Source organism: Anastrepha obliqua, unplaced genomic scaffold (genome assembly GCF_027943255.1).
Source record: "Anastrepha obliqua isolate idAnaObli1 unplaced genomic scaffold, idAnaObli1_1.0 ptg000005lb, whole genome shotgun sequence".
In the NCBI taxonomy this organism is placed as follows: domain Eukaryota; kingdom Metazoa; phylum Arthropoda; class Insecta; order Diptera; family Tephritidae; genus Anastrepha; species Anastrepha obliqua.
In genome coordinates, this window is record NW_026562177.1 from 6,355 (window position 1) to 22,952 (window position 16,598).

General features: G+C 36.2%; 1 protein-coding gene across 1 annotated transcript in view; it reads left to right on the forward strand.

Moving 5' to 3' along the window:
- The first annotated feature begins 3,242 nt into the window (after positions 1-3,242).
- The window catches only part of LOC129251145 (hemicentin-2-like), an 82,513-nt gene continuing 69,157 nt past the window's right edge, over positions 3,243-16,598 (forward strand). Inside the window, exon 1 of the mRNA XM_054890518.1 lies at positions 3,243-3,337. Within this exon, the coding sequence (XP_054746493.1) occupies positions 3,259-3,337 (79 nt within the window). The 5' untranslated portion in view covers positions 3,243-3,258. The remainder of the gene's footprint in view (positions 3,338-16,598) is intronic.

Genomic DNA, 16,598 nt, shown 5'->3' on the forward strand with positions numbered 1-16,598 from the left:
GAGGCCATTTGGCCAAGATTTTATTCAATTCGTAATTGAGCCAGACCGGTATTATCAAAATGATAATAATTTCCTAAAAGAATTGTATTTTATTGAAAATCAGCACCTGGCCTTGAAACTTAACCACCCTTTTTATGCGACTCTCATTTTCATGTTCATTTAAAATTGAAACCATATCGCGCTTAGGGAATACTCTGAATATGTTGGCCATGTTATTAAAAATATCTAGCATGCCTTAAGGGGTTATATACCTTGTGTTTTTCAAAAAAATCAAAATAAATTTTATTTCTTTATCGTAAAGTACAATCCCTTGAGAACATTTTCCAAAAATTTCATAGAGATCTGAGCAATAGATCGAAAGTTACAGCGTTTTAAATTGTGCGTCGTCACGTCCTGAGCGTACGGCCTCATGCGGCGCTTGAAACTTTAAACGCGATTATCTCAAAAACGTGTTTTTCCAAAAATGCTTTTGCGGTGGACGCGATTGCAAAAAAAGTATTCAACCGATTTTTATAATTTTTTTTTTAAATTGTTCGTAATTGATTTCGCCTCTTAGTGAACGATCAACTTTTTATGTATAAATTTTTATTTTGCAGATATGAATTTTTTAATGCCAATTTTAGGACTGTAGAAGTGGAGTTTTTTAAAAACATGTTCCTATTTTCACAAAAATCAAAATATTTAATATATTGATCGTTCACTAAGAAGATATAACCCTATACTAATGAAATCTTTTCGATTTTTTGATTTCAGTTGACTTGGTGGACTTGAATCGCGTCCACCGCAAGCCTCTTCCAAAAAAAGGGTCTTGGGGGAAAACGCCATAACTCCGCCATTTTTAAATATTTTTACACAAACAAAGCCTTTTTTTTTCTTTAAACATTGTAATATCCAATAATAAAAACTTTTATACAATAAAATTATTGCTACATATCTTTAAAAAAAACCCAACTTTCGCTAATTTCACCGGACCACAAGGTATATAACCCCTTAAATTGTACACTTTTGTATATATACACAGCTGTGTTGCAGCAACATGTTGTACTATGCACTCTCATTTTATTTATACTCATTTCTGTTTCGCCTTTACTTAGCACCAAAAGCTTCACTCACATTCATAAGCGCTTGCGCGCCAAAGTATGCTACAAATTGAAAACGCGCTCTCTTCGTTCGGTGGTTCTACATAAACTTCGTAGTGTTTTCAGTGTTTTCGAAACATTGAGGTGACGCACTCGGCCTTTCTACTGACTGAACTTAAATCCTTATTGTATATCACTAATATATTTAGTTGTCCGGTGTAAGTGCTTGCTAAAGGACATTCAAGTGTTCCAAGTGCGGAAAAGTAAACTGAAGTGGCAGTGTTGCGTAGATACAAAGAAGTGGAATAAAAAAGGAAGTTAAGCGCACATTCGTTGTGAAGCTTTCGAAGTGAAGCGGTGAATGTGAGAATGATCAATTTTATGTTAAATTTAAAAGAACAAAAAAAAAAATAAATAAATAAAAGTTTAGTAAATAAAATCTAAGATTATGCATCTAAACAGTGAGGTTAGCGCAATGTGAAAAGGGTCCCCAACTACCTGCACTTAGGTGGCCGTTTAGCAAAGGGTGCCAAGTTAGTCGCCCGCTATCAAGAGTCTTGTTCTTGCCCGTTCGCAGCGAGATTATTTCATTTCCGTCGAGCGGAAATCAGTTTATTTACTTGAATTAAGCGTAAATTGCGAATTCTAAACTGGTGCCAGCCAATGTTACTAAAACAACAAAAACAGCACTAGCAACTAGAAGCACTTCAGCATTTGTGATTGTGACTTCAAACCGCTTCTATGTGTGTTGGTGTGTGGCCATATACTTAATTAATTACGCTCATATGAATGTGGATGTGGGTGCGTAATGAAAGAGCAACAAATGCAATTAGTTTTACGGGCAAATTAAAGTGGTGAGACCAGTTAATGAGTTGGCTTTTTGTTGGAATGGCGAAAAAAGCGAAATAGCGAGGCACACAAATAAACAACTAAAACATGAAAAATAGTAATAATTACAAATACAAAATTATGAAAAAAGTGAAAAATAATAATAAATAAAAACACACCTATATTTAAAATGCTTAAAAAATTATATCGTCTCAGTGCCCCGAAAGCAAAGCAGTGCAAAATTTTTAAAATCAATTCAAAATCAACATCCAATCACCACAAATTGGCCGTTGACACAGCACAACTCAGCGCAATATAATGAAATCACAGAAACTGCATGTCAATCGCATAAAGCGCGTTCTTTTCTATTCGGTCACGCACGTGTCCTTAAGTTGCATTGCGTGTGGCAGCTGCCTACTCTTATTTTAATTATCTCAATTGAATGCGGAATGTGTCTGGTCATGTCTACTGGCTGGTGAGCGCAATAATTGTTGCTTAAACAAACACAAAAACAACAAAATTAAAAAATAACAAATAAAAATAAAAAAAGAGATATAAAAAATATATCAAGTGACATCAAATAATTCACTTGCTTGACCAAGTGCCAGCAACCATTACCCAAACAGCAGCCCCATAACAATTAAAACTATTTTTTACATCTTTTATGAATAAGTAATGAAAAACGGTTATCGCTCCATCGTCTCAGTAAGTGTGTGTGTGTGTGTGTACGTGAACGAAAAAGAGAAAAATCTGTGCCTGTGTATGTGTTGAAGGCCATTGCTGCAAATAACAATTTGTGTCAGATTGAGTGTAGTCGCACAGACAGCTTTACACATACACGCACGCATGCATGCAAAATGAGAGGCACAAGTAAATGAAGAAAAATCGAAGAGCTCAACAACAACGACAACATAATATCAACATCTCATCGGTTCGTGATCAGACGCCAAACATCAGCCGCCAATTGCCGCTGCTTGTAAGTGCTGAGACGCAGCCTTGACGCGTTCGCATTGTCGCCAAACACACGCAGTTTCTGAATACAGTTGAATCAACAAACCAACTAAAAAAAAAAAAAAAAACAACAACAAACAAAAACAACAACAACGGCGCATTGCCAACAGCTACAGCAGTCAGCAGTCAGGGTTTTGATTTGATTTTTTCTGAGTTCATTTTTTTTTAATGAATATTCTTCGGCATTCAACGCCACGCTGTCGTTGTCCTCGCAATCGTCACCAACGTCACAATTGTCGCTATTGCTGTCATTTGGGTAATTGCGATATCCTTTCGCAGCATAGTAGTAGCAGCACTCAAGCAAACAAAAAGTGGCATTAATATCTGAATTTCACATGAAATGTTGCTGGAATACGTAATGATGCTGCTTGTGTTCGGATTAACCACAACCGTTGAGCGTAGCCACATCGAAGCGCTGGGTAAGCGTAAATACTTGTATGCGCATATGTGTGTATGTGCGCGCGTGTGTATGTGTGTGTGGTCATGTGAACATAAGTGGATGCATGTGGCTTTGTGTGAATTTAAGGCGAGTTTGCAGAGCCCGCAGCTGTCTGCGGCCTACTGGTATTCACAGATATCGCCCGCAAGTATGCCACGAAGTGTTTATCGATACACTCACATACTTATGTACTTGTATGTTTGTATTAGGGGCGTGTCATTTTTTTTCAATATACTTCCTAAGAGATTCAGATTTTATGTAATTTCTAAGAAAAAAAGAAGTCAGTTTCGAGCAGCGCAAATTTCAAAAGAAGCCATATTTTATTAGTAAGCAGTTAATATGAATATTGGCGGCTGCCGTAGTTGCATGGGTTGGTGGATGATTACTATTCAAAAACACGTAGGTTCGAATTTCCGTGCATAAAACAGCAAAATAATAGAAAAAGTGTTTTCTTGAAGCGGTTGCTTCTCGGCAGACAATAGCCAAGCGCCCGAGTGTATTTTTGCCATGTAAAAGCTCCACGTAAAAACCATTTGCCATTCGTGTGGGCTTAAAATTGCAGGTTCCTCCATTTAGGGAGCAACATCAAGACGCACACCACAACTAGGAGGAGGAGCTCGGCCATACACCTAACAGAAATGTACGCGTCAATTATTTACTTATTGTTTTAATATTGACCAAAGTACTATGAATGTTTATTTTTTTTAATGCAAACTTGTAGTTGTGGGTTTTTAGTACGAAAAGTGTATATTTGATATCCATTTTATATTCGAAGACTCCGGGAGGACGCTACAAAGCCTTTTAAATATATATTTTTTAATATTCTAATAAAAAAGTGGGTGCTTGTAATTTTTAATTGTTTTTATTTTTTTTTTAAATATATAAATCAAACTAAAACTTGCAGAAAAACGGATATAAATTAAATTTTTTCGAATTAATTTAGTAAATTCAAACAAATATTAAATAAAAGCATTAAATAATAAAATCTCAAATTTATATTAATAAAATATTTTAGTATCATATTTCCTCCTTAAAAGTAAAAATACCCCTTATTAGATTTACCCTTTTTTCATTCAAAAAATTCAATTCAAATTTTTTCATTGAATTAAATCATAAATTAAAAATTTAAGCAAGTAATTAAATTTATTGAACTAATAAATATAAAATAATTATATTTAACTATCTTCGCCCATTTATTGTTTTCTAGCACTCATTAAGTCGCTTGGTCGAGTTCTCTTTAAGCGTCTCTCAATGTTTTTTTCCCTTTCCAGAAATTTGTTGATTTCTGCATTATTGTGTTCTTGTATTTTTTCAAAGAGCCTTCTTGCTATTTTTTGGTCTCTTCGTCTATTGTTGCTATATTAAAAGTAATGTGGATGTCATCATTTTTCGTGTACCTGTCAGACATGGTCAAAATTCGAAGAATCTTCGATAGCTGTCGTTGAATTTTTACTAGGTGAGACTTTTTAGCCGTTCCCCACATCTGTAGTCCATATAGCCCGATTGGTTTAATCATAGCTTTCTTCTAATAGCTTTTTCTGTATAGTAAGTCTGGATTTTGGGCTGACTAACCAATGAAGTTGTCGAGGTTTTTCTTTTATTTGTTTGATCTTTTGATTTATGTGGTGATTCCAATTTAGTTTCGAATCTAAATGTATTCCAAGATATTTAGTAGTTGGTTTAATTGTAATTGCTTTATTACCATTAATTTTAATTGGAACTGCAGTAAATTTTGTTTTGGTAGTAAATATAACCTGTACGGATGTGTTAAGCTATTGCCCGATGCCAATAGTATTGTATCGTCTGCGAACGTAGCAATTGATGAATTAGCTTCGTCAGGCGGTGGTATGTCTGCGGTGAATAAAACATATAGTAGAGGGCCAAGAACGCTTCCTGGCGGAGCTCCAGCTCTTATGTGATGAATATCTGAACATTGATTGTCATTTGTGGAGTAAGCCTTTGTGCCACACTTTGTCAAACGCTTAAGCTACGTCCAACAATACTGCTGCACAATAACGATTGTTTTCTGATTGAATTTTATTTGTAATTCTACATGGTGAACGATATGAACCAACCAACTTCACACTGCTTGTATCTGTAAAACAGCTCATGACATCAACGTCAAAATTGTTCTAATGACAGTTCAATGTATTGTTAATAAGCCATCAAAAGCATTTGCGTCCCAGTTTTGTTGATTTTTTTTTTCTGTGAGGCAATTCAAACGTAATAGTGTGACTGCGTTATATTTGGCTGGAAAATCACAACCAGCCATTGTTCGTGAGCTCAGTCACCTCATAGTGAATACAATGTTTGTGTATCGCACTATAAAACGTTACAACGATACTGGTAGCATTGCAAAACGCTATGGAGGTGGACCAAAAAAAACCACAACAACGCCAGAAATGGTTCGGAAAGTGAAGGCTCGACTTGAACGAAATCCACGTCGAAGTGGAAGAAAAATGGCCAAAGAACTGGAAATATCGTAAAACAGCATACAACGCATATTGAAAAATGAGCTCAAGGACAAGACTTACACGATCCAAACAGCACACGATCTTTCACCCCAGCAAAGAAAGGTTCGGTGCGAAAAGGAGTTGTTGCGCTTGCACGAACGTGGCGAATTTCCTAACATTGTGTTATCTGATGAAAAAAATGTCCCAATTGAGCAGTTCATGAACAATCAAACGATCGTATTTACTTCACCGAACCCTCATACGAGAATTTGAGCCTACGTATGGCCACTCGAAGCAATTTCCCATCGCAAGTAATGGTTTGGGCCGCAGTGACCGCTGATGGACGCTCTCCAATCGTTTTTATCGAGCCTGGTGTCAAAGTGAATGCGACTTATTGTCGGAAAAATGTTTTAGAAGCTGCTTTAGAGCCGTGGACAAGCAAACATTTCGATCGTAGACCATGGACGTTCCAACAGGAGTCGGCACCGTCTCATAAAGCTCGTGTGAACCAAGAATGGTTAAAAAATCATGTTCCAGACTTCACTCCGTCCACACAATGGCTTTCGAATTCGCCAGACGCAAATCCGATGGACTATTCCATCTGGTCCATTTTGGAGAGCAAGGTGAGGACTAAAAAATATGCCAGTATGGATGTGCTGAAAAAAGCGATTATACGAGAATGAGCCAAAATACCTCAAGATCACATTCGTGCAGCATGCAACTCATTTTTTGACCGTTTGAAGGCTATAGTCAAGGCAAAAGGTGTTCATATCGAGCTAAAGTGAATATATGTTAAAATTGTAATCATTTTTGAACAATTTTGACTTTGAAATCAATAAAAACTAGTTTCACACAAAAAAGTTATGGTGTTTTGAATAGGTAACACTTCATATCGTTCACCCTGTAATCTGGTTATTTTTAGTCAATTCTGTATGCCATCGTTTTCCAAAGAACTTCAATTTGGATGCGTTTACACTGAAACTTACACCACCACCACCACCTCTGATTTCTTACGGCATCGTCGGTGTAAGTCGGCGCTCGATATCCCATTGTCTGGCCACCAGATGTGCAGCACGTACCTCAGGCTGCGGCTTACAAACACTTACAGCTTTTGAACGGTTGATAGGCACTATGTTTCACAGGGGTAGAGAAGGACAGCCACACTGGCCAGCGATTAGCAAATGCGTTTCTCGCTTTTTGCAGCCTTGTGAAACTATCACTTTTGGATCCACATCAGCCGTGAATTGGCTTAAAAGATATTGAAGCGTCATTCGCTTTTGTGGCCAAATATTTGTTTCCTTATATTGACTTTGAGTCCACTTTTGAAGTCCATGCGAATGTATATGTCCGCCCTAATGTATTTGTACTATATGTCTGCACGCATATCTAATGATCCGAAAGTACCGGGAATGTTTAAGAGGGTATTCTGGTTTAGATGCCTTAAATTTAGGTATTTTTAAAAGTAAGATAAAAAATATGAAAAATATTTTTACTATCCATTTTTTATGGTTTTTATTAATATTGGAAAAATATAAAGAAAAAAATAATAAACAAAAAATAAAAAAATCGTGGAATTACAGGCCGGCGGAGTCTACATAAAAAATGGTGCTCCATGGTTGACATGATTCCAACCCTTTTAGTCACCTTAAACAAACAGATAAAAAGATTCTTCATTAGTTAGGATGTCGCTAACGGATTACGCCAAATCAAAGAAAAAAAAATTCACAAAATGGCGTCAACTTGAAAAAAAAACAATTTTTTTACCCTCTTTTTTATCTCGTTTTTTAAAAATACTTCAAACTTATATTTTTCAAAATCCGAGGCGCGATAGACAGATGTATAATAAAAAAATCTTATTAAACGTCAAATCGATCGGTGAAGTAGTATTTGAGATATCATGACAACCATCTCAAAAAAAGTAGTTTTGGGAAAATCGCGTTTGAAGTTTGAGCAACAATTCCAATAAAATAACTTAGATCCCTCCAGGTATATATTATAGAAGTATAAAGTATATATATACACACATTTGCTGTACAGTTGTCCCGGTCTACCCAGAAGTCGACTCGCTCTTCTAGGCTCTCCAACAATTGACAATCTTTCAGTACTCTCGAACCTGAAAATCGAATCTCTCATCAAATTCTCGAAACGAATTAATATCTTTGACCAAAATCTACAATAAAAATCTCGGTTAGGTGGGGAAATCATATAACATAATGAGCTCTAGGGCAACACAACGGACCCAACTTGCGGTCTACGTGGCACTCCGATGCGGGCTCACCCTTAAACCAACCAACCAACCCATATATAATATATACACATAGAGTAAATAAAGGTTGTGTGGGTTACAAAAGATTTTCCGGAAAAAACGAATTTTTGAAAAATCCGTTGAAGGACATATTTTTGAAGGCCTAAACTTTGAAAATATGCCAAAAAACACTGATTTTTTTCAAATTTCTAGACCAGAATACCCTCTTAAATAAATCAAAACGGAGTTAAATTTCAGGCCAATTTATATTCTCACCTTCAAAATATGACTCGTCTGAGGCAACACACATGTGCCAACGTTTAACCCAGTCCTCCATGCAGCCCTGGTAGGCCGACGAAATCGATTGAAATCTCCTGCCACGAAGCAGTAACTTCAACATGGGAAACAAAAAGAAGTCCCACGGGGCCATATCAGGTGAAAATAGTGCTTGCACGATGGTATTTACTTGGTATTTGGTCAAATAATCCAGCACAATTTGGACTCGGTGCGGGGGCAGGTTGTCATTCATGCAAAATCCAAGAATTGTTTGCCCACATTTCCGGCCGGCCAGGTAGACACTATTGATCCGATGGCGTTACAAACTGGCAGATATGTGTCTTACAGTCCCTACAACATAAGAAACAAATATGGACGGTTCGTTTAAATTAAACATTGCCGGTACTTTTTGATCATAGGATATGCAGAAATGTGCATATACGAATATCGCGTACACGGTTGTAAACTCCAAATGAACCTTTTAAATCTCCTCTTCGCCACTCCCATTTTTCCTGGTTTAGACTCCATATCAGCACTAATTTTCAAATATTCTGTATATCCGTTCGTTATTTTTCGATCATCGTGCGATTTTATCTACATCACGTTCAAAGATTTTTTTATTATACCTAACAGACTAGAAAACGTATATGCAGGGTGGTTAAGTTTCAAGGGCCGGTGTTGATTTTGAATCAAGTTAAATTTTTTTTTTTAATTTTCGTCATTTTTCTTTATTATGATATTACTGGCATAGCTAAATTACGTATAGAACAAAATATTGGCCAAATGGCCGCCGTGGCCTGGGCGGCACACCTTAATCCGACGGTCCAAATTTTCGATGACTCTGAGCCAAGAAGAAAGAAGTCCAACGGTGTCAAATCATATGATCTTGGCGGCCGGCCAATTGACATAGCCGCGACGTAAGATTATTCGGCCTTCAAATTTTTCACGGAAAAGAGCCATTGTTTCATTAGCTGTGTGACAAGTGGCACAGTCCTGTTGAAGCCACATATCGTCCACATCCATATCTTTCAGTTCTGGCCATAAAAAGTTCGTTATCATCTCACGATAACGAACACTATTCACAGTAACTGCCTGACCGTCCTCATTTTGGAAAAAATACGACCCAATGCTGCCGCGGGCCATAAACCGCACCAAACAGTCACTCTTTGTGGGTGCAATGGTTTTTCGGCAATCACTCTTGGATAATACACTGAGGTGAAAATGTGCCTCATCACTGAAGATGATTTTGATTTTGATTTGAACGCCCATTTTCATAATAAGCCTGAATAACTTTAACGCGTTGCTTGATTGTGTATGTCTCAATGGTTCAAATTGAGTTAGTTTGAAATTGAAAAATGTGAAATAAAATGTAGAAAAGAACTTGATGTTTTTAGGTGAGGTTCACAATCAATATCGGCCTTTAAAATTTAACCACCGTTTATTTAAGCACACATTTTTTCGTGAAATTTTAGCGATAAATTAATATTACTTTTGAGTGCGAACAAAAAATGTTTAGTAATTACTTGATTTATGTTCAATTTCCAGCTATGCTGACCTCTCTCCTGTGCATTTAATGTATTGCTTGTTGTTTGTTTTTGTTTTTATTGCTTTTCAATAGAGCACTATTCTCTCTGTATGTGTATGTGAGTGCGTGCGTGTGGGGATAATTGCAAACGCAACGGCATTTAATGGTGTTGAAGTAACGGTTGTTAGTCGGTTAGCGAAGTGCAATTATATTTAATCCCATCTGCACATGTGTATGTATGTATATCATCATCCACATACATACATACATATATTCATACATGCATACATTTGCGCAAACATATCAGCAAACTTTCGCATTTGCTGTGAAAACAACGCAATCAACCAATTTCTGTCGTTTACACGTCGGCTTATTAGTGTTAATTTGTTTAATGCGGTTTTCAAAAGGTAAACATAGCGCAATTGATTTTTTTTTCATTATGGTATTACACTGCTATCGGAGCAGACTCTTAAATTCAAGTATTACAATTGAAGTAGATTTTTTTTTTAATTTTTTTAGTGTGATGATTATTGACAAAGAAAAACCAAAAAAAAAAAAATTAAAAATCATTGAAAGATGGTGAAAGGAAAGAAAAATTTGTAGAAATAAAATTAAGATAAAATTAGCGCTCTCAATTTTATTCGCACATTTTAAAGGGCCGGGGCGTATGAGCAACGAGTAGCCGCATTTTTGTTTAAACTCATGATTCGAAAATTTTTGGAGCGTGAACTCGAGTGAGTAATTTGAGCGGTGCTTTGATTATTTAAATTTTTTTTGTTAGCAAATTTTTTGAAGTTTTAATAATTATTTATTCGCTAATATTGTTGGACGACTAAATAAATACTGGTTAATAAAATTGATAGCAAATCGACGAAAGAAGCACTTTTTAGCAAGTTCAACCTGGCATATATAATTAGCAAAACTTGTCATATTTCGTATTAACACAGAAAATCAATAAAAATTATGTGAGTACCTGGACATGCTGGAGGAAAAGAGTATGCAGATCAGGCGCCTAAGGCTGATGGTAGGTTAGGTTCGGCTAACTAGGTAGCTTGTCTAAGATAAGACACTCGGACTATGATTGGAAGCTGACTTTTGTCACGCCAATTTCCAAAATATCTGTTGTATCTAAACTTTTTGAACGTATTGTCAAAGACAAGTTATATTTTAGCATAAAACATCTAATTAGTCCTTATCAGTTTTTCTGAAGATTCCTACGCAGGCTTCCAGAATGGATACCACATTGACGCGATATACACGGACTTTTTTAAAGCCTTCGGTAAAATCTCTCATACGTTTTTAGTAGCTAAATTAGCATTTATCGGTTTCCATTAGACTTTCCGTGATTGGAGTGGATCTTATTTAATAAAAAGCTCCTCCACGGTAGTTATCGTAAGGGTTTCGTCGAAACAGTTCATTGCCACCTCTGGTGTACCTGAGGGAGGTAGTATTTTAGTACCTTTGTTACTTGTTTTGCTTACTAATGATATTTGTTAGTGTTTTTCTTTCCTAAGTTTCTTCTCTATGCTGATGATCTAAAGGTTTATGCTGAAATAAGAAATTGAAGTTATTCAGCCGTCCTACCATCTGAGCTGAATAATTTATTTGACTGGTGCCATATGAATGGTATATTTCTTAATATTCCTAAATGTCATAAAATCACATTTTCTTAGCTTCAGAAATATCTTTAATTACTCTTATCGTGCTGCGTCTGATGTGATTAAAGATTTAGGGGTTTTCTATGATTCAAGGCTCAATTTCATTAGATACTTAAATCATGCCGTTCCAATTTACTTGCTATGCTCGCTTTTATAAGGCGTCAGTCTTCGTACTTCACTGCACACTACTCTGTGTTTCTTCGGTCCAAAGTAGGTAATATATACAGGGTTTGATTGAAAAGTAATGAGCCTTTTCGCGCGGAGCGTCTGCCAAGCAATCAACCGAATCGGAGGGTGGGGGAAAATGATCGTTGGGCCTTTTCTTTCCATTAGCAACCGGTCCCAGTTCGCTGGCAACAGCGGTGCAGTCAACATCGCTCCGCGGGTGAAAGCTGTTTTAAAAGTGTGTAAGGATTTACTCGATCAAATTTTGCGTAAAGCTAAACAAAACGAGTACCGAAACCATTGGGCTACTCAAGAAGGCTTACGGGGACCAATCACTACCCAGTGCCCAGGTAAAATGGTGGCACAAGTCGTTCAAGGAAGGCCGGGAGGACGTCGAAGACGAACAGCGATCTGGAAGGCCTTCGACGACGCAAACAGACGAAGATGTGAACCGCGTTCGTGAATTTTTGAACATTGACCGTCGTGCTAGTCTACGTGAGACCAGTGAAGAGTTAAATTTAACTTATTACAATTTGCGGGAAATCGTGACCGGAAAACTTGAAATGCAAAAAGTGTGTGCCAAATTGGTTCCAAAGGTTTTGACTGATTAACAAAAGCAATTGCGTGTGGAAAAGAGTCGTGAAGTATTGGAAAGTGACGAACAGGATAATACTTTCGACAATTGTATTACAGGAGATGAAACCTGGTGCTTTGAGTACGATCCTGAGGGCAAGAGAGAGAGTGTCGAGTGGCACACGAGCCAGTCGCCACGACCTAAGAAGGCGCGCATGTCGAAATCCAAGGTCAAAATCATGCTGATCATCTTTTTCGACTCTCGAGGCATTGTCCACAAGGAGTTTATACCTCTAGGAAGCACTGTAAACGTGGCATTTTACAAAGAAGTGCTCCTTCAGCTGGAAAACCGCCCGCCCGGGTTCGGCCCGGTGCGACGGCCCACACCCCCTTCCTCTGCACCTCTGAATTGGCCAAGATGGAGGTTCCGGGTATTAGTTTTATAAGCCAAAAGGTTTAATAAAAATGCTTAAAAAAATAAGGCTCATGACTTTTCAATCAAACCCTGTATATATACTGATACCCTTTTTGGGGGTTTGGCCGAGCTCCTCCACCTATTTATGGGGTCAGTCTTGATGTTGGATCACAAATGAAGGGACCTACAGTTTTATGCCGACTCCGAATGGCAGATATTTTTTTACAAGAATCTTTTTCATGGCAGAAATACACTCGGAGGTTTGCCATTACCTGCCGAGGGGCATCACATCTCTGCTAATTACACTTTAACTACTGATGTGTTAAAAAAGTGTATTTGACACAAATTGAAAACTATTGTTACTTCTTTTTTCCATTTAATGAATGCTCTACATTTTTTATGTTGATGAAAGCACCCCAAACATTGTCAGGAAAAAAAGCACGAAAATTCAAACGGAACACAATTTTTGCGCTACTTGAAACTTGCAGTTTATTATACTTATATTGAATCTAATTTGCGCTCGAAATTTTTTTGATATTTCGGAAAATAAAAAAAATTGCTCTCGAAATTTTTTTGATATTTCTGAAAATAAAAAAAATTGAAATTTTAATGAAAATATTTTGAATACTTTCTTTTTAATTTTGTACAAAGTTGAAAGCTAGTACAATAAATAATATTAAAAAAAAATAATAGTAATATTTTCAAACGTATCAATAACTAATAGAGCGGGGGCTATATGGAGTTGAGTGTGCAAAATGTGAGGACCGCATTCTGTAAATAGTTTTAAACTTAGAAAAGCTTGCAGATTATGATTCTGGATGTTGCCGGGAGATTTAATGGTCCATTTTTTTTTACCCCACCCCCTTAGTATTCAAGTATAGTGCAGGCGCTAAAGGACATTGAGTATGCAAAGTGTGAGGACCGGCAACAATGCTGAAATTCTTTTACTTGAGACCCTACAAACAAAAAAAACATGTTGCCGGCAGCTGTGATGGTGCCTTCCCTTTCCCCCGCCCTTCACCTTGTCCAAGCGTTATTGCGTCATATCACTCGAATTAGTCAGAAGAAAATATTTCGTGGCGCATAACGGTATTTTTTCGTAATCACATAATTATTTTAGTTAAGTTTTCTTATAATTCAGTGTTTTATTAGTGTTTTGTTTAAATAAATAAATAAATATATACATATGGACAATGTCTTTAGAAGTGATATATATAAAGAAACGAAAACTATACGAAATTTCGTGTTTGTTTTGTGATGAAACGGGTAATTTAGTGATGAATCCAAAACCACAATCATTTATAAATATTCAGAAAGCAGCAGATCGGAGAAAAGATGACATTAGTGAGAAAATTAAAAATAATGCAGACTTTACTGAATACAAATGTACTTGGCATCGAACTTGTACTCGTATGGCAAGTTACATTAGCGAGAGAAGATAAGACGTCGAGATTTGGCACTACAAAAGCAGGATAATGTTTCTATTTCTACCGGCTCTGCAGAAGCTAGTGTGTCAGGACTCAAGGCACTCGAAGGTCATCAAGAACAAATTTAAAATTTAATAAAGATCTAAAATGTTTAATCTGGGGTAAACAAACAAGAAATAAAAACAAAACACTTTATTTGTGCTCCGAAATGTCAGCAGCGGAACAAATCTTAAATACTGCCCGAAAAAGACAAGATGATGTTTTTACATAAATTGACACTTGCGAACATCCAGCCGATTTATTTGCAATGGAAGTAAGGTATCATAAACACTGTTATCGTGGTTATCTACGACTACCAAGAAACTCAGCAACTCCAGCAGGTAGACCTCCAAATAAAATACCACATGACATTCTTATAGAGGCATTTGAGAAGCTGATTAATGAAATAAAACTTAAATTAACAACTCACTCTTTTGAAGTGTCATCATTAGCTAAGCGACTAGCTGAACTCACTGACATAGAAGATGCAGTTGTAGAAAATCGTGATATTAAATCACTACTAATAGATAAGTATGGTGAAAACGTTTTATTTTCATATCCAAATGATCGATCGAAATCATCATTAGTGTTTATGGGTAACATATCACTGGATCAAGTCATTGAACATATTCGTACCGTAACTTCAACAAACTCCATTGTTCAAGTGGCAAAACATTTTCGTAAAGAAATATTAACTACTGAAGTAATACCAAATGGGTTTTTATGTGATGAAACTTTAATTGAACAATTTTTAAAGAAAAATCATTTACCGAATAATTGGCAAATTTTTATGCAAGTGCTAAAAATAAAAAATTAAGTGAAAATTACAATCGACGAGCGTTATCAGTGTTTCATGATATACATATACTTCACGATTACTGAGAAACCGACTCCAAAGCATATTGCTCAATCTATTCATCATTTGAGTCGATCGAAAAATTTAATCAATATGATGAATAAATTTGGTCATTGCATTAATTACAAAGCATTAAAAAACATCGATAAAGAAGTACTAACGTCAATTGTGTGTGAAAATATAGACAGAAAATTACTTATTCCTAAAAATATAGTTCGAGATTCGTCGTTATTTATTCATGGAGCTATAGATAATAATGAGTTCAATGAAGAAAGGTCTATGGTTTGAAGGTTCTTATAATACAAATACATTTCAGGGTGTCATTTAGCTGCTTAATCCCTTGGCGAAAACATTTCTCGTACTTTGCCAGCATTACACTCTCTAAGTGGTTGCGATTCGACTAGCAGATTGGGCTCAAAAAAAAAAAGTTTAAAAGCTGCATCGTTGGATTTTGTGCAAAATGGTCTTAGGCATTTAGGAAATCCATACCTAACAGTCGAACAATTAGAATTAGAAACCATTTGCACCTATCTTTTCTCAAAAAAACATTAACTGCTGGTGAACTTCGCTATAAATTAATTTGTCAAAATATCGGTTTCGGCTTAAATTTATTAAAAGTAATTTGCACATCAGATAGTCTACATTTACATTTGTTAAGAGCTTCAGTACAAACATATATATGGATAAATTCTGACCAAACAGTACTACAGCCTATTGATTACACCTTATTAGGCTATGAAAAAAAGATGGTAAATTGTATCCACGACAATTGACGAAGCGGAATTGTTAATTCAACCCTGCAAATGTACATCTAATTGTCAAACAAAGGCTTGTTCTTGCAAAAAGTTACAACTATATTGTATTTCGTTGTGCAAGTGTATTAATAATAACTTCCAAAATAAAAGAGATTAATTATTTGTATTTTTTTTATGACTTATGTTAAAATATTCTTTTTCCTATTAAATCATTTTTTAGCAAAATTATTATTAAATTATTTTTTATTTTTTTTTTATTGACTAACTAAAATTATCTTTAATCATAAAAAATAATTGAATTTTATCACTAAAACAATCATTGAAATGGTTTCAAAGCACTTGTTCAGTCCATTTAAAAACTTGAATACTAAGGGGGTGGGGTAAAAAAAATGGACCATCAAATCTCCCGGCAACATCCAGAATCATAATCTGCAAGCTTTTCTGAGTTCAAAACTATTTAGAGAATGCGGTCCTCACATTTTGCATACTGAATGTCCTTTAGCGCCTGCACTATAAGTATGCCATAATTAATATTTTGGAGCTGCTTTCCAAAAATTTTTGATAGAAAAAAAATCATATTTTTTTTTTCTTCTTCTTCTTCTTCTTAATTGGCGCGATAACCGCTTACGCGATTTTGGCCGAGCTTAACAAAGCGCGCCAGTCGTTTCTTTCTCGTGCTAACCGGCGCCAATTGGACACACCAAGTGAAGCCAAGTCCTTCTCCACCTGATCTTTCCAACGCAGAGGAGGCCTTCCTCTTCCTCTGCTACCACCAGCTGGTACCGCATCGAATACTTTCAAGGCCGGAGCGTTTGTATCCATTCGGACGACATGACCCAGCCAACGAAGCCGCT